Below are 22,459 nucleotides of genomic sequence, written 5' to 3'. Positions count from 1 at the left end.
TAATGCTTGTTAATTAATTAAATGGTGCTCCCAAAAATCAAAGAATGATATCAAAGATTTTTCTTGGGGATATTAGAGGTGCATATGGACGATTTTAAGGTCTAGGTGCAAAGGGAGAATTGGTTTAATTAAATCTTGGTAGTGATTTAAAAGTTGGGGAGGATAAATCTATCTAGAATATTTAAGGGGATAAATAAAGAATGAGTTGAAATAAAAATCACAATTAAATCTTTAAAAAAAACAACATGGCCGATTTTTTTTTATCTAGCTAGGTGGGGTGGGATCTTGCTCCATTAATTATCATAGAAGATTTGTTGTGATATAATTATCTCCCAATAAAAATGGATAGGAAGACTATTAATTAAATGGGTTGTCAACTAAACTTTTAAATTGAATAATAGGGGCCGAAAATTATAATAAAGAGGAGGGAAAATATTTATTGAATATTGTATTTTAACTCTTTAATGTTTTATCTACTCATTAAACATTTAAAAGAATTAAGGAATTAATTATTGAACTCTATTTACTACTTATCTCCACTTATTTAAATAATTCCTTAAACCTTCTTTTACAATAAATTTACTTATTAATTATCTTAAATAAATTTTAGGAAATGTTTTCTTAGCATTAAATTTTTATCTCTTTACTCCAACTCCGGTCCGGCCTCACTTAATGAACTGACAAGAATAAAATTTAAACTACTGAATAAAATACTTAGCTTCAAAGAATGCATTTAAATACTCATGCAATGAAGTCAATTTAATAAAAAAAAAATTAGAATTATGCATGGCTTATACGCAGTCTAATTACGGGTTCTACATAAGAAAAGTAAGAGTTTTATTATAAATAAACTCTATTTAACCATTGATAGCATATCTCTATAAATCATTCCAATAAATAACATATCTAGACTACTTTTGAATGATTATCTCCTTATCTAAGAAAGGTAAAATCACATAAAATAATCTACTCAATCAAATTAACAAGGAAAAATAATTTTAAAGAAATACTTAAAGATCTAGGGAATTATAACAATTAAAGTCGAGACTATTATTTCCCTTCAATCTCCCCCTTTTTGCCTTTCTTGGACAAAAATGAGATCAAACCCTTGTATCCTTGATTTAGCTCAAATACACTCCCCCTGAGTTAGTAAGCTTTTCTCCCCCTGAATAAAATGTTGTTAGTAAGAGTGTTGTTAGTAATGTTGGCAACATTCGAGACAACACCTGCAACAGTTTCATTAACAGTTTATAAGACAACTACATCTGAGGAGAGATAACAACCTATACCGAAATATTAGCAAAATAAGAACACAAAACCAAAAACACAAAAATTCTACACATCATCATCTTCATCACTACTGTCCTCTTCCTCATCATCATCCTTAGTCCCTGACGGACCAGTACCCATTTGAGCATCTCCCCCTTTTTGTCCGGGAAAGACATTTACGTCCAAGAGAAACCTGAGATCAGCAGCCAAATCCTCATAATACGCCAAGTGTGCCTCAAGCTGGGATATCTTTTTAATAGCATGGTCGAGATGGGTCTGAACTCCAGCTACAGGAATCGTCACAAAATCAGCAGTTGGTGTATGAGAGGTGGAACCTTGAGAAGGTCCAGAAGCAGGAGGTGCTGTGGTCGGGTCTATCCAGGGAAGGTCAATCTTGCAGTTCCCTTTGAAGAAGGCAGGGGCAATTTTGATTGTTTCAATGGATTCAGACAGTCCCTCACTCACATCTCGAACAAATCCCTGAGATACCAGTATCCCATAGATCAAACTGGGAAACGGCAGCTCGGATGACTTCAATCCTCCATTCGCATACTGTATGACAGTATAAAAGATGAGACGCCCAAGGTCTAAAGTGCAGTTGCCAATTGCAAACAGAGTCAGTGCCTGGGACTTAGTGACCACCGTAGTGTTTGTGGTTGGTGTCCAGTTTCGGATGGCAATCTTGTGCAGCACCGAGTATAGGGACGTGAGATTTGAAGCGGAGACCTTATGTGGATGAGCAGGGAATTCGCTAAGCACGCCACCAGTGAGAACAGAGATTACCTCATCAAGGTCCGGTTGTGGACCTACAGCAATTTCAGGTGTACTGTAACAAGTGTTGATGACATGAGAGTCGAAATTATACAACTTATTGCGTACAAACACTTGACCAAACTTCGCCGAGCTCGTATTACCAACACCCGACGAGAGGTTGCCATAGAATTCAAGCACAACTTTGGGGCAAAAAGGCTGTACAATGGAGATGGTGGAGAACAGTCCGCGAGACTTGAGAAAATATATCAGATTGTTTCCAGAGAAGGTTTCCATATCAGCTTTGCGTTCTTCAATAAATCTCCGGTTGGTGTAAAGATCCCAGTTGGAGAATGATGTCTCAGTATAGAACTTGGTATTGAAGCTACTGTCTAGATCATAGTCACTGAGGTCAGTGTCGTCTGAGGTGTCCTCAACATCCAACACAACATTTGTAGCGGCAGGTGCATCTTCAACTCTTGTAGCATCAGAGACAATGTCCTCATCAGGGGCTCCCACTGAGTGAGGAGAGTGTGTACCCGAGTCTTCACTGTCAGATATGGTGGTGGTAGCTTCAGTCTTCTTCTCAGACACATGCTGGATTGGAGAGACATGTGCAGGAGAGGCAGGGGCAGCCTTTTTTTGCCTTTTTCAAATCAGCTAACACCTGGGCCAAGGATACTTCATCCTCATCAGACGAGGAGTGTTCCTTAGGTGCATCCTGTGTGGCATGAACAGAGGGGTGCGAGTCTTTCATGGATGACGAGGAAGGCTCGGCATCAACCCGTGGTGCGGGTTTTTTGCGGGCAACTAACTCGTAGTCTCCGTCATTGGAATCATCTCCCGACGTCTCTGCCGGATCAATGAATGAAGGGCGAGTGGAGGGTTGTCCCTTATAGCGAAATCGCTTGCCTGGTGTGAGATCAGGGTTATATCCGGCCTGCCTTTTTGAGCGTCTTTTTGGAGGAGATGGTGGATCGAAAACCTTGATGATATGTGGGTTATCAATGTCCAGAGGATTTCCGGGCTCACCAGGCGCAATAATCTCCAGGGATTCTGGCGTAAGAGCAGCGGGGATGATCTGTAAGTTGGAACCCGTGGGTGTTGCATCGGATGTTGCTGGAGATGGGGCAACATCCTCTGCGAATTTCTTGAGGATCAAAACCCTTTCCTGCCATTGATTAGATTGTTAGAAACAAAAATTTGCCCAAAGCGAAGAGTAGAAGAAAAATTTGCAAGCAAGAAAGTTCGTGAAACAATTAGGTAAGTAATGATAATTTAAGCTATGTAAATCAAGAGGATAAACATGAACCTACAGTGCAACGGTAACATGTCATATCAGTGATTGACTCAGTCCAACGGTAAAAAGAAACGGCATACAAAATTTAACCGTTGTTATCTTCAAAATTATCTCGACAATTATGTGCAATTACTTTTCAAAATGAGTCCAGAAATAAAACCCACATCGAATTTTAGCTCCACTTAACATTAAAGAGCACATGATTTCGATTTCCTGCAAAAATTGGTTTTGGATAGAATTTTTATTTGTTTTCATACGAATATCCTTATGACATGACAAAATTCCCCATGTTATGTTTATGCATGACTTATGGATGTCTAATAACAGAATGCAACATAAATAGAAACATGAGAGCAAATATGAGATATGTGTACAGATGAGGTGTTGTCCCAAAAGTTGGCAACATCTTCTGATAACACCTACAATCCCAGAGACAATTTTTAGTTTTTCTTCACACTAACTTGTAAGCTTTCTGAACATAGAAGTGACAGCTCTCACACTAGAAGAACAGTCTTCAATAGACTCTTCTAGGTAGCTTTTTTCATTTTCTTCTATTTCTGTGTTAACATTTAGAAGGGGTAGCTCCCGCACTAAATGTCCAGCTTTCATTGGGCTACTTTAGGCAGTTTTTTCCATCTTTCCTTCTAATCACAGATCCAAAATTTTTATAACAATTTTCAAATTTTTCTTGGATTACTTGTCACATTGGTTAAGGTCAAGTGACTATTCTTCAATTCTTTTGTGACCATTCGCATGTAAGGGTGTGAAGTTTTAAGAGGTAACTAGGAATTGTAAGTGCATCAGAAAGTTATGCTACATAGTTTCAACACAAGATATCACAATATGTAATGCAGTATGTCTAAGTCCTAAAGATGCAAATGCATGGTAGATGTTGTCCGAGATGTTGTAACATCTGAGACAACACCAAGAATAATTAGACAGAACACATGCTGAGATATTTCCTAAGGTTGGAGAACCTCTCAAAATCTAATGCTTTGGTGAATATGTCGGCCGGTTGGTTATTTGTATCAACAAACTCCATTCGAATCAATCTTTTTTCTACAAGATCTCGAATAAAATGATGTCTTATGTCAATGTGCTTAGTTCGAGAGTGTTGTACTGGATTTTTTGAAATGTTAATCGCACTAGAGTTGTCACAATACAAAACCAAAGGTTCACTCTTTAATCCGTAATCTTCTATCATTTGATTCATCCACAAAAGTTGAGTGCAACCACTTCCAGCTGCCACATATTCAGATTCGGCAGTTGAAAGTGACACACAGTTCTGTTTTCTACTATGCCATGATATCAAATTATTCCCAAGGTAGAAACAACCACCAGAAGTACTCTTTCTATCGTCTAAATCTCCAGCCCAATCAGCATCTGAAAACCCAACTAGATTTGAGTTGGTTTCGTGTGTATACCATAATCCTAAGTCAATGGTTCCGGCTATGTATCATAAGATACGTTTTATGGCTTTTAAGTGAAAAATTTTAGGATTAGATTGGTATCTAGCACATAAACAAACACTAAACATTAAGTCAGGGCGGCTAGCTGTCAAGTACAAGAGACTTCCTATGATGCTGCGATATAGGGTGTTGTCAACATTTTTGGCAGCATCGTCTTTGGATAATTTTTCATTTGATCCCATAGGTGTTTTCATGTGCTTGGTGTTTTCATTAGCAAATTTCTTTATCAGATTTTTGGCCTACTTACTTTGACACAAAAAGATGTCATCATGCATTTGTTTGATTTGTAAGCCGAGAAAGAAATGTAATTCACCAACCATTCTCATTTCAAATGTAGTAGACATGCATTCAACAAAATCATTAGCATGCTTTTGAGATGAAGAACCGAAAATGATATCATCAACATAGATTTGGCAAATAAGGATCTCACATTTGGATTTTTGAATAAAAAAAGTCTTATCTACCTCACCTCTTTTGAATCCAATTTCGAGTAGGTATTCAGTCAGTCTGCCATACCAAGCACGGGGTGCTTGCTTCAAGCCATAGAGAGCTTTTTTTAACTTGTACACATGATCAAGATTACGTGGATCTTCGAATCCTTTAGGCTGTCTAACATATACTTCTTCACACAAGATACCATTCAAAAATGCTCTTTTAACATCCATTTGAAACAATTTGATTTTCATAAAGCATGCAATGGCTAGCAGAAGTCGGATTGACTCAATGCGGGCAACAAGTGCAAAGGTCTCATCAAAATCAACCCCTTCAACCTGTGTGTACTCTTGAGCAACCAACCTTGCTTTGTTTCGAATGATGTTCCCTGACTCATCAGTTTTATTTTTAAAAATCCATTTTGTTCCAATTATATTGCCATGATCAGGGGGTGGAACCAAAGCCCAAACATCATTTCGAATAAACTCTTCAAGCTCATCATGCATAGCATTGATCCAGAACTCATCTTTTAGTGCTTCATCTACATTTTTGGGTTCAAGTTGAGATACAAAGCACAAAAATCTAACCTGTGAGTACATGGTACTCATGCACACTAGTCCAACCATTTTTCGATAGTCAACTTTGTCTTTCTTTCTGGTTTGAACTTCTTCACGCATCCCTCCAATGATTTGAGATGATGGATGGTTCTTTTGGATTTTTCTTGAAATACTTGGTCCATCATCTACTGTCTCATCGTCGATGTGAGCATCTTCTTGTAATTCGGTGACTTAAGTGTCACATGTTGTATCAGATGTTGCAGTATCTGGGGCAACATCTGTATTTTCCAGTGGTATTTGATTTTCTAGAAGATCTTCAACATCATCTTCAACAGTTTTCTTCTTGAGATCTGCACAATCATCAAAAACAACATTAATAGATTCCACAATAGTCCTAGTTCGTAAATTAAACATGCGATAAGCTCGACTATTAGTGGCATATCCCAAAAAAACACTTATCACTCCTTGAATCGAACTTAGCAAGTTGATCCCTGTCATTCAAAGTGTAACACACACAACCACAAACATGAAAATATTTAAGGTTAGGCTTTCTTCCCATGATGATTTCATAAGAAGTCATGGTTAATCCACTTCTTAAATAGACCCTATTCGAAATATGGCATGCTGTGTTAAGGGCTTCTGCCCAAAAACGCTTTGAGATATTCTTTGAAGCTAGCATCACCCTTGCCATTTCTTGCAACGTTCTGTTCTTACGTTAGGCAATGCCATTTTGTTGTGGTGTTTTTGGTGCTGAAAATTCGTGTGAAATACCTTTCCTGCTACAGAAAGATGAAAATGAAGTGTTTTCAAATTCTTTCCCGTGATCAGTTCTGATCTTTCTCACCTTCAAATTGTGGAAGTTGGTGATTCTTTTGATCAGGTTTTTGAATACATCGAAAGTATCTGATTTCTCTCTAATAAATCTAACCCATGAAAAGCGTGAGAAATCATCAACACACACAAAGGAATATTTCTTACCTCCGAGGCTTTCAACTTCCATAGGACCCATGAGGTCCATGCGCAGTAACTCCAGACAGCGTGTTATCCCAGATGTTGGTAACACTAGATGCGACACGCGAATCTGTTTACCTTTTTGGCAATCTCCGCACACATATGGTATACCAGAAGAGAGATTAGGCATACCTCTAACAGTATCATACTTACTCAAGTTTTTTAAAGTTTTGAAGTTTGCATGACCGAGTTTTTGATGCCAAAGATCGAGTTCAGTAATTTGTGCATGTTTGCATGAAAGTTCTTCACTTATTTGATAGCAATTATCTGAAGACCTTGTACCTGTCTTAATGCATATATTAGCTTCATCAAAAACTTCACAAGTATGTTTATCAAACTTCACATGCAAATTATAATCACACAATTGGCTTATGCTTATAAGATTTGAATTTAATCCATCAACATGAAGCACATTGTGGAGCTTTGGTAGTCCTTCAACATTCAATGTTCCCTTTCCAACAATTTTTCCTTTAGCTCCCCCTCCATAGGTTACTCTACCACATTTTTGTTCAACATAATCGATGAGATATTCTCGTGATCTCGTCATGTGGCGTGAGCTTCCACTATCAAAGTACCAATGACCTGCAGTGTTAGTTTTCAATGAAGTATAGACAACATTATAGTGAGTTTTTACCTTTGGTACCCAAATTGGTCTTACTGTAGGTCGATGGTTGGAGGTGTTGCGGGAAATGTTGGACAACATTCGGCTCGACTTTCGATTCATGCAGTCATCCAAGAACTTAAAACAATAGGGCCTGATATGACCAGGCTTGAAGCAGTAATGACAAACATACCTGCGTTTTCTCTTCTTAGGAACAGGTGCAGCAGGTTGTCTTTTCGGTAGAGAGCTTCTGATTTGTGACCTGGGTTGTGGTTGTGGAGATGTATCAGCCTTTCCCTTCACAAAAGCAGTCGACTTGGAAGATTCACCAATTTCAAACAAACTGTCTTTGAAGCCTAAGCATTTCTTGTCATCTCTTCCCCTCAAAAGTATGGATTCAAGTTTTGATGTGCTCTTATTGAACTTGGACAAGGTTTCAGTTGCCTTTTGAAGCTCATCCTTAGTCTTGCATAGTTACTTCTGTGTTTTATTAGAATTAGGTGTTGTGCCACATGTTACAACATCTCGAACAACATGCAGCGGAATATTAATTTTTATAGCACAAATCGACTTTGAATAAATAAATGGACAAGATTAAATATGCACAAGTATAAATACTTGTGCGGTGCCTTATGGCAAAAATTAATCGCTCGAAAACCAAATCGTTTACACAACACAAAAATCAATTTCATCAACACTTTGAGAAAATAAAGCTTTCTAAAAACAAATAACCAGAATAAAACTTAAACAAGAAAGCTAAAAACGTGATGCCAAAAGGGAATCCACGAAAATGATCTTCAGCCAACTTCTTCACAGATGTTGTCTGCGGATGTTCCCAACATTCAAGGCAACACGCGATCACTACTCTTCGAAACCAGCACGATCCTTGACAAATTATTTCTTTTATATTCTCGGAATGCACGAGTGTGTGTATGGCTCTTCTGAATGAAGAAGCCGAGAGAGGAGAGAGCCCAACAATGTCTTTTATCTCTTATTTATAGTTGTAGACTTTTATCTTCACAAGAAAACCTATAACATAAGGAAAGTAAGAGCTTTATTATAAATAAACTCTATTTAACCATTGATATTATATCTCTATAAATCATTTCAATAAATAACATATCTAGACTACTTTTGAATGATTATCTCCTTATCTAAGAAAGGCAAAATCANCTATGCGTATTGAACCTCTTCAAAACATTAAATTTCTGAAAAATCTCAAATTAATAATAAATTGGACAGTTTCTTCCTAATTTTTATTGAACCGGACCACCTCGAAAATATGTTCATGTAACACATAGAACAATGATGAGAAGGTTGGCAAAGTCGCTCCGATAGTCAAGTCAGTATTCGGTCAAGAGAAAAAATGAAAGTAGAATAAAGATGAATGCTTTGTATTCTACGTTTATGTGTTGTGCTATGTGTTCTACGTGTGTAGAGGAGAAGGTGGTGGGGCAGATATGCCCTTGGATGGTGCGTAATTTGTGTGATAATATAATAGGAAAGTAAAAAGATATTGTGTATTTATTTATTTATTATTTTATATTTAATAATGTATCTTTTTCTTCTCCATTATACCTTATTTTAATATAGAAAAATATGTTGGTATTTCAAAATATATTGATGTGTAAGACGATTATTTTAAGAGACATCACATATATTTTTATATATATAAAAACACAAATACATATTTAGCTTATTACATTTTTATTGTGGAAACTTATCTTTAAATTTAACATGTTACTTTTCACAATTACTTTCCAGTAAATGTATCAAAATCAGGTAGTTCTTACGACTTCCCTGAGAATTGGAAGAGGCAAGATTAGACTGCTATGAAGCTTCAAAAAAAAAAAAAAACAGTATTAATAAAATTTTGACTTTTTGATAACCAACTAGTGATTGTAATCATAGGTTATGTTTGGATGGAATAATATGAAACTATATATTTTAATATATATTTATTGTGTAAATAACCTATAAAAAAGAAGTTCAAAATAAACCTTCATACTTAACTATAATCAGTAATACTTACTTACTACAATTATACTAATTACAATTAATTTCAAATCCTTAGAATATTGGAGTAATTTGAAATTTATTATGATATGAAAAACTATAGTGTAAATAAGTGGAAGACGGATTAGAGTTCCTCTGTTTAACTTGTTTAACAATAAAAATAAATTTGAAATAACGAATTTCAATTAACTCAACCTAAATGCAACCTAATAAATTTACATTATAGTCGATCAAAAATAAAAACAAGCTAATCAGCAACTCTTTTGAATGTAGTGCATAAGATATTATCTGGTTTAATTTCCCAAATAGACGATGCAATCATTTCGTGTGCTAAGAATTTAGTCCGAAAATACTAATATTAGATGGCTTAAAACAGATCCAAGAACTCATTTTCTTTGAATCAGAAAAAAACTAGTAGTTTAAAAGAAAGAATATCTTTCCCCTTGCATCTCGCAATCTTACAGTAAATTTAAAATTGACAACTCTTATTATTGCTATGCAAAAAGCAGTAATTAAGTATAAATAAAATTATGTTTAGTCAACCAATTTCACTTTGCATAATTTACAAGTACAAGAATAAATCAATACCACTTGTTGAGCCTGTATTCAGAAGGCAGCCTTCGGTCAGTTTGAACAAAGAAGTGGCGGCAACTATTTTGCAAGTCCGGAGATTTCAATAGCTATCCACTTTGAGAAGCGTTGATCACACCAGTGTAGGCTTCAAATGAAATCGAAATCAGAAATTCGCAGTGGAATGGTGCTGGCTATCGTTCTGATTTTCCTCTGTCTCGGAAGAGCTGATAAGAGTATCGTTCTCAGCATCTTCGTCGGTGTTAACTGATATTTGCGTGGTGTTTCCTGAATCTCCCACATCATCACGTAGGGCATCAGAGAAGGCTGAAATGGCCTGCAATTGTCCTCTTAACAGCCTCAACATCATCTCGTGCATAGTACTAGATTTCAGGATTTCAAACTTGTGATCTGAGGTGTGTTGCTGATTAAACCGGCCCTGAAGCTTGGAACTAGTGGAGTAACAAGCTTTACAGAGGTCGTAGCCTATTTCCTCTACACAGTCCTTGCATTTGTATCTATCACCGATTATTGGATACATCTGCACGCAGGACAGTTTTGGAGGATGGTAGAATACATAAAAGTCCGTGAATAACATGTAACAATACAAAGTGTGCTAAGAGAAAAAGAATCAATGAATTATAAACCTTGTAATGTTTTTTGGTAAACAAAATATAGAAGGGTTCCAGGTGAAAGTTCCCAATCATCTTGGCTCCTTTATTTTAGATTGTATCTCTCTTTAATGACTTTTCTTGGTTTGATAAGATTTTTACCATCTTAGAGGTTAGATCCTATCCTCCTCTATGTACATAAACAGATTGGGGTCTGCATAAACCACTTTTGATCGGTGGTTTTGTTAGGGCCTACCTTACTTCTATTACAATTTTAGCTGCTCGCAAAAAAAAGCTAGCTGACAGCAGAAAAAGATTCACAGACTAACAAAGCGCAAATTACTAGAACCACAAATATTTTAATAACTGAATTGAGTTAGCAAATCAACATACCCCGCAAGCGTCACAACCAACCCCAATATGGAGCTTTGAGCTAGCATCCCACAACGGCAAAGGATCCTCTCCAGATGAAAGTGGAAAATGGATTTTCTTTTCGTCAGCTTCCGATGAGCCTGAAAACCACATGTTTATATCAGAAATATTAGTACTCAGATGCGCAGGGCTAGCATCAGGGTCTTACAGTATGTACACAAACAATGAAATATTTTTCAATGGCGGTAACAAAAGATCTCAGAAAAATTTGTTGCCTAGAGACAAATTTAAACTTGTAAAGCAAAAATATAAACTGGAATCTTTCTCTAATTAGAATTCCATAGAAATAGGAAAATTCTGTTGCTAATGATGATTTTATCCACTTTCATTCTACAGATTAAAAATTTCTTTTTTTTATGCATATAGTTATAATAAAAGAACACATGCAAAAGAAAAGTGCAAATTAAACAAAACATTTCTACCATAAGATACCTAGGAACCCAACCAAAAATACTAAAAAGGCAATGAAATCATACAAGCACTTGGAGTCTCACAAGGAAATTGCTCTTGTTTCATCCGTAGACCTTTCCGCAGCCCATATTCTTTAGGGAATTGTTCCTCCAGAAAATGATCAAACTCCAAGCAGACTTTTGGAATGTCACCCGGATGCGGATTTTGACAAACTTCACACATGAGTATCTCATTTGTTCGTGGGGAAATGCAGCATTTACAAAATACTGAAAATATTACAGGTGATGGGGTTTAGACTTTCGAGGTCATCTCAATTACAAGGTTGACAATAAAAAAAAATTTTTCCCCCAAAAAAGATCCGAATGAAATGGTGTCAACAAATCATACCGTGACCACAATTAAGAACTGCAGGTCGGAAGAGCACACGCTTACAGGAACCACACAATACTTCATCGGCTGAAACCGGCTTCCGAGTTCTAAGATTACTATTTCCGGGATTCATATTTATATCTCTGACACTGATAACATCAGTTGTCAAAGTATCTTCTTTGTGAGGTTGTAAGTTTGGCATGCCAGTCTCCAGACGAACTGGATCAGGTCCAACCTGCTCCATCCTCCCTGGAATCTCCTCTTTTCCTATAGAACACGGATTGGGTGATAAATCAGCTCGAGAAATGCATGGTTGCAAAGAATCAGGGGACTGGATCACTGGTTGTAATTTGTCAGTGGGAACAAGAAGTTGCGGCGAGAAGTAGCCCATTAACTTCTCATCTTCTGCGATGTGAAAAATCATCAAATTGTTTAGGCCACTGGCTGAACTTGCATCAATTATTATCAACAAGTACTAAAGAACTATAATACAGTAAAGCTGACCTAAAATTTGGTTTCCTCTTCTCTCACATGCAACAGGATACATTTTCAAGAGCATCAAATGAAGTGTCTGACAAATTGAAGGAAAGTGATAATACCGGTTCCTACATATCGGACAACGGGACTTGTGCAGACCACTCATGGACTTATGAATACACCAGAAACAGGAGATATGACCACATGCTGTGACATATTATAGGAAATAATTAGTTACAAGCTCATATACCCGGGGGTTCTTTATATCTATAACAGAACAAAACTTTACCTAACACAACTGGCTTGTACAGAACATCTCTGCAGAAGAACATGAAAAAAGGTTTAATTGCCAACAGAACACATTGAGAAATTTCTGAAGCAAACAGGGATGCATACAGGTGTAAGGTATGAACATGCACTGTAAAAGCAATATGAAATGTCATCGGAGATTCTTGGAAACTTCAAAGACTACATAAAGACTTAAGCGTGATATACAGACCAAGATGGTTTCTATCCATTCATAGCAATAAAACTAGAAAGAACAAACGGAAATAAGTTCACAACAAAGCAAATAGAAGACCCCAATAGCAAAAATAAAAAAGCGCAAATCAACAAACGAAGCGAGATAAAAGCACCAGAGTAGCTCTCTCCTGATTTCGCACCATGACAAAGTACGCATCACTAAAAACATAGAAACACAAGGAGCCGTCTTCAAAATTGTGCATCAATTCTTAGACCTGTTTCCTCTCAAATTAAGATAAATGGCAAACCGAAGATGATTGCATCGATAAATCGGAGCAATGAATCTCAAACTGGCTCTTCGTGCAAACAAATTGGCAAATGAATGTTGGGAAAAAAACAACGAAATGCCGTCGAAATTACCGGCAAACACAGCAAATAAATGCTTCGTGTATCAGCTCCGATCCATCGTCATCGGATTCATTCGCCATCTCTTGAAATTTGTCCGAGAATTCCATATCGGGCCTGCGTGACTGAGAGGTGAATCCAGAAGGCCGAAAGATGATGGAAGAAAGTCAAATTAAGTTAAGAAATATATATGACGTAATTTAGAGTTTTTGCAAATCTAACTAATTATTCCTGTTCAAGTTTCACTTGAGCCGGCCTTCGTTAAAAACTAGTTTATATTTTTTTTATTAATAATTAAAAAAAAACAAAAATTTGTGTGAGACGGTCTCACGGATCGTATTTTGTGAGACGAATCTCTTATTTGGGTCATCCATGAAAAATATTACTTTTTATGCTAATAATATTAATTTTTATTGTGAATATCGGTAGGATTGAACCGTCTCACAGATAAAGATTCGTAAGACCGTCTCACAAAAGACCTACTCATTAAAAATTTATAAGTTAGTATTTATATATATTTTTTAATACGAAATTGTAGATAATGATAAAAATATTATAATAATTTTAATAAACTGGATGGATGTTGTTATTATAAGTGAATTATGAATTTATTGAAAATAGGGGTTTATGTAATTTTTTATTAGGTAAAAAAATACTTTTGATTGTGTTTTTATTTTTATTTTTTTGAAAATTAAAACATGTTATACAACATATTATAATCAGAAACCATCACGTGAGTTATTATTCAAGAACATATATTTTTCAATTTAATTAGTAATCATACATCAGTTCAAGGATCGTGTTTCGATTGTTCTACCATGTTATAATCATTATCTCAATAATTGTACTTCTTGCAATCAATAAGAATCAAAATCTTGATCTTGACTCTGAAATTAATTGTAGGTTGAATGTTTAACGTTTTTCAAATAGTTAAATTATCTGATGGTAATTACGCAAATCAAAGTTTCTAGACCGTACATTAACTCAAACAACATATTTCAAATAATCTACCAATTATATATAATTATTACATTCAACATAATAAAACATTCTTTTAGTAATTTTAAATTTTTTTAAAAATGAACAAATAAGGTATGATACTTATAGGTAAGTTGCAGATTTTTTGCAACAATTTTTTTAAATTTTTTTGTCAATTGAAAATAAATTTTTTTTGATTTTTATATTCAAAATTTTTGTAATTTGAAATGTATATTTTTTTGTAAAATTCAAACCATACCATACCATACCATACCATACCACTAAGAGTCTCAAGAATTATAACACTTATATTATAAGAGAGATATCAATTTGAAAAAAAATTAGATAGATTAATTCTTAAAAATAATTAAATATTATGATGTTGATCACTATGTCTCAAATGTTCGAATATACAATGTCCATTTTATCTAATATCTGAGATCTATCATCAAATATAATATAGTTTATTTGGTACAATGTTGATAATTGGATTCATAGATACCCCTCATCCATCGATAATATAAAGCTTATTTGGCACAATTTCGATCGTTGGATTTATAGGACGCCCTCACCCATCCAAATGGCCGTCATCGTGAAGGAGCCAACGAATTTTGATAATGGCTGACCAAGGCAAGGGTACGTTGAGGTTTTAACCAGAAGTTAGAAAGTTCAATTTTGATGTCTTAGAAAGATAACGGTCATCTTTGTACTCGAGCAAAAGGAGAGGACCAAAAGTAATATCAGATTTCAAGTTGCTCTCGAGAAAATGAGTAAAGTCCGGACATCATCAGTTAATCAGGTTCATGTCACCCGACCGGGATTAATCTAGCCCGGCCAGGATTTATCTCTCTCGCCCAAGGTCATCTCGTCTGACCAAGGTTCAGGTCATCCTACCAGTATGGGTCACCATGTATAATTAGAATGATAATTATTACCCATGACAAGATCAGACCTGTATGGGTCATCATGCATCATTAGCATGACAATCAGTGCTCATCACAATATCAGACCAGTACGGGTCATCATGCATAATTAGTATGACAATCAGTGCCCGTGACAAGACTAGAACAGTATGGGTCGCCAAGCCTACCGACAGAGGACATGGCATGGACAGCCTTCAGAGGACATGGATTGAGCATATGTCTAATCAGGAACAGTGTACATGCACTATAATTGAGGTAAATATCCTGGTTTGCTCATTTGGGAAAGATATATTGTATTATACTGCATTCAAAAAATTCTCTCTCTACTTAGTGAACCTTGTACCGACTTAAGCCACTCATGGCCACGCCGAAAACTTTTTCGACGCTCCACTGACATTTTCTTGTTGAGTGTGGGCAGATCATCTTACCCAAAGCTCAGCTTACCATGTCAAGGGTACTCACAGACCATACCACTTGGGCTTATCCTGTTAAAACATGTCAAGCCACTCGGGATTATCTATCAGGCAGGCCAGACCACCCGAGATCATCCCATCAAATTAGGCCAGACCTCCCGGACTCATCCCATTAGGTCAGGCCAGACTCATCCCATCAGGTCAAATTCTTCACAGGAAAAATACAAATCTCTGCTCGATAGATTGCTCACCCATCTCACCCAATCTATTCGGGCATCATCAAATGTCTTCTTGTCTTTACCATCCTAACTTTGAGCAGGACTTGTTTAATTTGATTTACCTGATCAGCTTGATTTACAAGTTACTGTGTTGATCTTTTGAGTTTACTCAAAACACACAAAAATTAATGAATACATATTCTAATATTTACTTGATGGATAGGGACAAATACGGCAACATTTTACAAAAAAAAGTTTTAGGAAGGTGAAGCCTAACATTTTCTTCAATATCATCGACCGAAATGCGCTACCAGTACGAGTACACTTATAATTTTTAAATTTTCATAGGAAAAATAAAAGTAATAAGTTATAAATAACTTGTAGATATGATAATCAAGCAAGATAAAGTTTAAATATAATTTTGACTTAATAATTTTTGAAAGTGCACTTTTGAAAATTGGACGCTTTTTTTATTTATGAGTGGAATATAAAAGTAATCTTTTTTAATCAAAACACCATAGCGTCATAATTTGTGATCACAAATCTTTCTTCTCTTTTGGACACTTCTATCTTTCCTATTTGTTTTTAATTATATTCTTTTTAATTATATTCGTTCAATTTGTCAGCTCATCCATGCTGTAAAGAATAAAGTTACCCGAATGGAGTGGCTTCAGGTGATCAGTCAATTTGTGTGGACAAATGATTATCTGATTGTTGGGTTACAAAAATATTAATAATATTGTTGTAGCTCTTTTAATCGCAAACAAATTTAAATTGTTTATTCAACTCTTCTAAACATATTTTCGATCTCAAAAAATGATATCAGATTCGGTTGTTCTTGAAAAAACATTTGAAACTTATTTTGGTATTTAAAATTCAAATTTTAAGATTTTTCTACAAGTCATATTCAGATAGGTCTGGTTAGTTCGGAATCTATCTACGCTAACGTGATGCTGAAATATCCCGCTGGAGGTCAACATATACAACAAACAGCTAGATTTGAGTAGCTATAGTGGTTTGGCTATATCTCTTAGCTCAATTATTGTAATGCAAATCATTTTCCAAAAGAAAGTCTGAATATAAGCTTAAAAAGGTGATATATCGCGATGGAGTTGATTATTCTGCTACATGGATCCAACTGTCGGCTAAACATGAGCAGTTATAGTATTTTCAGTTTATCTCTCTTGTAAAAACTCATTAATTGGGTCTCAAATTCTAATTATGTTAACTATAATATAATTTATATATTCCTAATTTTAGATTAATTAATCTAAAAATAAGTTACTAACTATCGAACAACTTTGATTTATGGATTCTAAAAAACACTTCAATTTATGGGAGGTGATCGACAGTAGAAATTCAACTCGACATCCATGTAGATGTATTAAGCTTATACATTAGATATAATATAAAAATTTGATAAAAATAACACACAAGATTTGAAAATAAAATCTAGACAACTCTCATCTCACTCTCCAAAAATCGGCCGCCCTTTCTCTCCATAAGGTAGATCCCGGCCACCACATTGGAAACGACACCACCGCTCTGCCTCCACACCACCATCTGTAATGTCCAAAATTAAGTAGACGTAATCCAACTGCATGCAAATCTAAGAATTTTGAAAAATGAGTAATTAATTATTTTAATTGTTTAATTAATTATGTGACATACATGCTTATATGTTAATTATGATTTTATTATCATCATACATAAAACTGTATTTTTAAGGATTATTCAAGTGACGATTGAGGAACGGGGACCGAAGGCTGAGAAACGAAAAATGTTTTTATTAAATAATTTTTTTTAATTATTTAAAATATGAGTGTTGCTTTTTATTATTTTTGAAAATATAGGGTTTTGAGGTTATTTTATACGCCGGGACATAAATTTTATCGGTATTGGTTTTTCAAACAAAATACAAGCTTTTTAGCAATCCGGCTTATAAATTCACAAATTTATTTTACCAAAACTTTGTAAATATTTTATTTAAATCCTAATCAAAACTAATGGGCTTAAATTAATGGCTTAATAGGCCTAAGCCTAATTAATAAATTAATTAGCTAGTTTTATTATATAAAAACACTTGAAACCCTTCACTTTGCATCATAAACTCACGCCACCTACTTTGAAAAATCTGAAACACTCCCCACCCCACCCTACACACACACGTCACATATTCATACCCTCCAAAGAGATTTTCGAAGGGGTTCTAGTAGAAGCAAGCCAAGGTTCGCGTCCCGTTCTTCGTCGTCAACGGATTTTCGAGCGTATAAAACGCAAAGGCACGCCATATATCTCTTTTTCTCATTTATCACATCGTAGTATCGTTTTAAATATCGTGTGCATGAAAAACATGAAATTCTTTTGATTATTTTCGGAATATTGCACATACATGTATGAAATCCATGAATTTTGATCCAAAAACTTGTTCTATACATGTTAAGGGGCTGCCATGATGTTAAGTTATGTTCAAGCAAAGTTTTTACATGAACTAGAGTCCCACAAACACACCAAACTCTCGGCAACCACATAGGAACAAGCTGGAATCGAGTTGTACTGTCATGGGGTTTAGGGGATCGGGTTTCTTGTTGAAGGGGGTTGGATTGGTCTTGGCTTGGGACCAGGGCTAGCCAGTGTCAGTTGTGAGTCGAGGAAAGAGTCCTAGCCATGCTAGGACTCGAGATAAGGGCTGGGTCCCATTCGAGAAGTGCATGCTGCGCGGCTTTAGTGCAGCAGCACGCAGGGAGCCAGGGTCTGGTTTAGGGGGCTCGGGATGGGCTAGGTCAAGAGTTAAGGGTCCTAGGTGGGTGCTCAGCATGTTGGTTCAGGGGCGGGTGCGTCGGCTGGAACCTAGCAATCAAAAACGTAGAGTCCATGCACCTTAGGAGTCTCGGCCTTGCTTGTTGCTGGAGCTGGGCTTCGGTTTCAAGCTAGGGGGCTGGTTCATGGGGTCAATTCTGTCTCACTAGGGTCCTTAGAGGGTGTACAGTAGGTGGGTTCAGNGGGTGTGAGTCGAGGGAAGAGTCCTAACCATGCTAGGACTCGAGATAAGGGCTGGGGAAGGAGTCCTCCCATCCGAGAAGTGCATGCTGCGCGGCTTTAGTGCAGCAGCACGCAGGGAGCCAGGGTCTGGTTTAGGGGGCTCGGGATGAGCTANCGTAACTCGTGAAAGTCGGAAGTTGGCTCGGGGTCGAAGTTTAGGTGTCAATTAGGGTTTTTAAATAAAGAAAAATTGGAAAACGGCTCACGGGGGTCGAGTTGTGGTCCATAAGGGCTAAAGTAATATAAAAAGACTAAATTTAGAATTTAGGAATTTTATATTAAAGTTTGGGATTTTTCGGGATTAAAACACCGTCAAAACAATTAATTAATGATAAATGAAAAAGTCTAATATTTAAGATAAATAAAATTATGGGAAAATTAATTTAGGCTTAAATAATTATTTGGGACATGTTAGAGTCAATGAATTCAAGAAAAAATCAAATTCAAAAAATGTCGAGTCCAGGGGTAAAACGGTCTTTTTACACCTGAAAATTAGTAAACGTCATGACAGTGCCCTAAATGCTATTTTCATGATATTATGATTATNTAAGTCAAAATCAAAAAATGTCGAGTCCAGGGGTAAAACGGTCTTTTTACACCTGAAAATTAGTAAACGTCATGACAGTGCCCTAAATGCTATTTTTATCATATTATGGTTATTTTTAAATGTATATGAGATGTTCATGATTTAATTATGATTTTTAAATGTCCATGGGATTTTTATGATTTAAGAAGACATTTAAAAATACATGTTGCATGCTTGTTTTCAAAAAAAAAGAAAAAAATGTAAAGGCTATTCATGATTTTTCTAAAGTGATGAGCATGAAAAATGTTGAAGGAAGTGAATTGATTGTGACTAATTCGTTAATGGTGGGGATATCGTGAGGGTTATGGTCCCAGTGGGAGCCCGACGATCGTGTTTCCATCATTGCGAATATGTGGTAACGGTTATGTGGTAAAGGATTTGTGGTAACGGTAAGAATGAGAATGTCGTGAGGGGAAAAGACCCCAGAGAGAGCCCATTTATGGGAAAAGGCCCCAGAGGGAGCTCCGACGATCGTATTTCTATTCGAATCATGATAGGCCAAGGCTCAGTTGACCGGTGAGAGTGTTGCTGATGTCCCCGCCGCTCAGTACTGTGGTTACATGTAGATGGATCCATCGACTCTTATGATCATGATCAGGAAAGTCATAATTAACGATCTGAATTCAACAAAGGAAAAGGAAAAAGGGAAAAGGAAAATATTATGATCATGTTAAAATGTTTTTATGTCATGATAAGAAAAAAGAGAAAAGATTAAGATTTATTTATGCATGTCATGAAATGTTATTTTTACCTAAAAGTATTTTCACTGTTGCATGTGTTTTATACGTATTATTTGTTATAAAGATTATGGTGTGTTGAGTCTTTAGACTCATTAGGTGTGATGGATGAAGGTGAGTTTGAGGGAGGTCTTGACGGATGATCTGACTAGACTGAATGCGCACACAACCCGAGGACCAGCGCTTCTACTTATTTCCGCACTTATGACTTATGAATCATGATTTATAATTGAATATTTTAAGACTATTTATTTATGCTTTTTGAGAGATTTTTGAGAGGTTTAGTATGGGCTATTCTTTTCGAATTATTGCTTTTTAGGTTTGGTAAAACAAATTGACGATTTCATTTTTATGACTATTTCATTGATTTCTAAAAATGTTAGTTGGTTTATGTTTCATTTTAAAGGGTAAAATATTTTCATGGGATGGACGAAATTTAGTAAAAAAAAAAAATTTCTAGCACTTTTAAAGAAATAAAAAGGGCAGGACGTTTCAGTTGGTATCAGAGCAAAGGTCCCGTAAAGGATTGTGCCACCATCAGCGCCGGAAAGATCAGTCGTCAAGCCTCAAATTGTAAGTATACATGCTTTATATGATTTTATGACGTTACCTGCATTATGTCATGAATAAGGTGTTTACGTTACATGTTTATTAGCTTTTTGAGTATTATTGCTTTTCATGCTTAAAATGCTAATTAAGTTAGGGTATGTCACATGATCAGAGAACTTAGATTTAAATGCATGTTGGTTACGTTAGAATTTGGAAAACATAGAGATAAAAATGCTTCCTAGACGTGCCCCGTTAATGGAAACCAAGCAGAGAATAGTGTGAATCACCAAGGAAACGGACCTCCACCACCACCACCACCAGGGGATGCTAATACTCGTGCTTTGGAGGGGATGGCTCGACTTTTCGAGCAAAAGTTACAGCAGCAGCAGTTACAACAGCAACATTTACAGCTACAGTTACAGCAGATGCAGCAGCAGCAGCAGCAGCTACAGCAGCCACTTAGGCCACATCATGATATATATGACCAGTTCCGGAGGCTAGGGCCGAAGGAATTTTCTGGCAATACCGATCCCTTTGTTGCTGAAAGTTGGATCCGTTCACTCGAGGTACACTTTCGATACCTGGATATGGGAGATGCGGATCGTGTGAGGTGTACCACTTATTTGTTTAGAGATGACGCTTCTTTGTGGTGGGAAGGAGCCGAGCAGGGTGTGGACCTCGCTACACTCACTTGGGCTCAATTCAAGACAAAATTCTATGAGAAATATTTCATTCCGGATGCTAGGAGCCGAATAAAGAGGGAATTTATGGCCCTCCGTCAGGGTGATGCTACTGTTGCTGAGTTTGTGAAGAAATTTGATAGGGGTTGTCACTTTGTACCCCTTATTGCCAGGGATGCGGAAGAAAAGCTCAGACATTTTATGGATGGCCTACGACCTACCATTCGGGATAAAGTTATGATGATGCGTCCTGGGGATTATGCTATCGCAGTTACCTATGCATATCAGGCCGAGCAGTCTTTGAAGTGAAAGGGGATTGGTTACGGTGACCGGAAGCGCAACGGAAGTTTTAAGAAATCAAATTTTAAGTGAAAATTTCGGCCACCATGTAGAAAGTGTGTAGCAAATACAACAAACACCAAATAACATACATAGGGTGTTTATAGAATTTTTACCTATCAACCTCTTAAGGTTGATGATGGCTCCAACTTTGTTGTTAAACAACAAAGCTCTTGAATGGATGACAAGTCTACAAGCTCTCCTTCCTTCAAAAAATTAGGCCCACCACTTGCTAGGTAAATTCCCTCTTAATTTGCACTAGAAAATTAAGAGGATTTTTCAAGGAGAAGAATATTTCTTCCTCAACACTTGAAGAAGAAAAGAGAAGAAAAACTTGAGAGAATGGAATTGAAATTTTCGGCCAAAAGCATGTCTAGAATGAGGGAGGATGAGTTGCCTTGGACTTGCAAAAAGCAAAAAGCAAAAGTAGCATGCCAAGCTTTGGAGATTGAAAAAATAGTCTTCAACTCTTCACCTCCCATGCATGCAAAATCTTATTTGGTTTTTAACAATTAAAATCCATGGACTTAATTTAATTATCTCAAACATATTTGAGACTAATTAAACATTACTTGAATTTAATCAAGCCCACTAGTTAAATAATTTATTTAAATTGAGCTCTACAAGACTCAATATGATTTAATTAATTCAACACTTGAATTAATTTAATTATTTGGACTCTACTAGGTCCACTAGTGTTTAATTAATTCAACACTTGAATTAATTTAATTTAGTCCATAATAATGTTTATGAAAATCACAATTTTCAAATACATTATTTATTTGGCCAACTTTTAATTTAAGAACACATTCATAAATTAAAATTACATTTCTCTCATAGAAGTCATACTTC

General features: G+C 36.1%; 1 protein-coding gene across 3 annotated transcripts; it reads right to left on the bottom strand.

Moving 5' to 3' along the window:
- Positions 1–9,890: 9,890 nt before the first annotated feature.
- On the bottom strand, positions 9,891–13,318 carry LOC140957870 (E3 ubiquitin-protein ligase PRT1-like). 3 transcript variants are annotated; one of them, XM_073415273.1, is made up of 7 exons: positions 13,158–13,318; positions 12,565–12,593; positions 12,303–12,482; positions 11,817–12,203; positions 11,495–11,695; positions 10,980–11,098; positions 9,891–10,516 (listed from the first exon to the last, which is right to left on the bottom strand). In XM_073415273.1, the coding sequence occupies exons 1-7, from the start codon at positions 13,250–13,252 to the stop codon at positions 10,142–10,144; spliced, it is 1,386 nt and encodes a 461-aa protein (XP_073271374.1). In that variant the 5' UTR covers positions 13,253–13,318; the 3' UTR covers positions 9,891–10,141. The 3 variants fall into 3 exon arrangements, with proteins under 3 accessions (XP_073271374.1, XP_073271375.1, XP_073271376.1); XM_073415274.1 differs by having other exon boundaries at positions 11,513–11,695; XM_073415275.1 differs by having other exon boundaries at positions 13,146–13,257.
- Positions 13,319–22,459: the final 9,141 nt, after the last annotated feature.

This window comes from Primulina huaijiensis, chromosome 14 (genome assembly GCF_012295235.1).
Source record: "Primulina huaijiensis isolate GDHJ02 chromosome 14, ASM1229523v2, whole genome shotgun sequence".
Lineage (NCBI taxonomy): Eukaryota > Viridiplantae > Streptophyta > Magnoliopsida > Lamiales > Gesneriaceae > Primulina > Primulina huaijiensis.
This window is presented reverse-complemented; position numbering and strand designations above follow the sequence as displayed.

Coding starts and splice junctions, on each gene's coding strand:
- LOC140957870 (XM_073415273.1), bottom strand. CDS start 13,252: ATGGAATTCTCGGACAAATTTCAAGAGATGGCGAATGAATCCGATGAC. Junction 11,696..11,816: donor AGTTCTTAATTGTGGTCACG/GTATGATTTGTT, acceptor TAATATTTTCAG/TATTTTGTAAATGCTGCATT. Junction 10,517..10,979: donor TTGGTTGTGACGCTTGCGGG/GTATGTTGATTT, acceptor TCCTGCGTGCAG/ATGTATCCAATAATCGGTGA.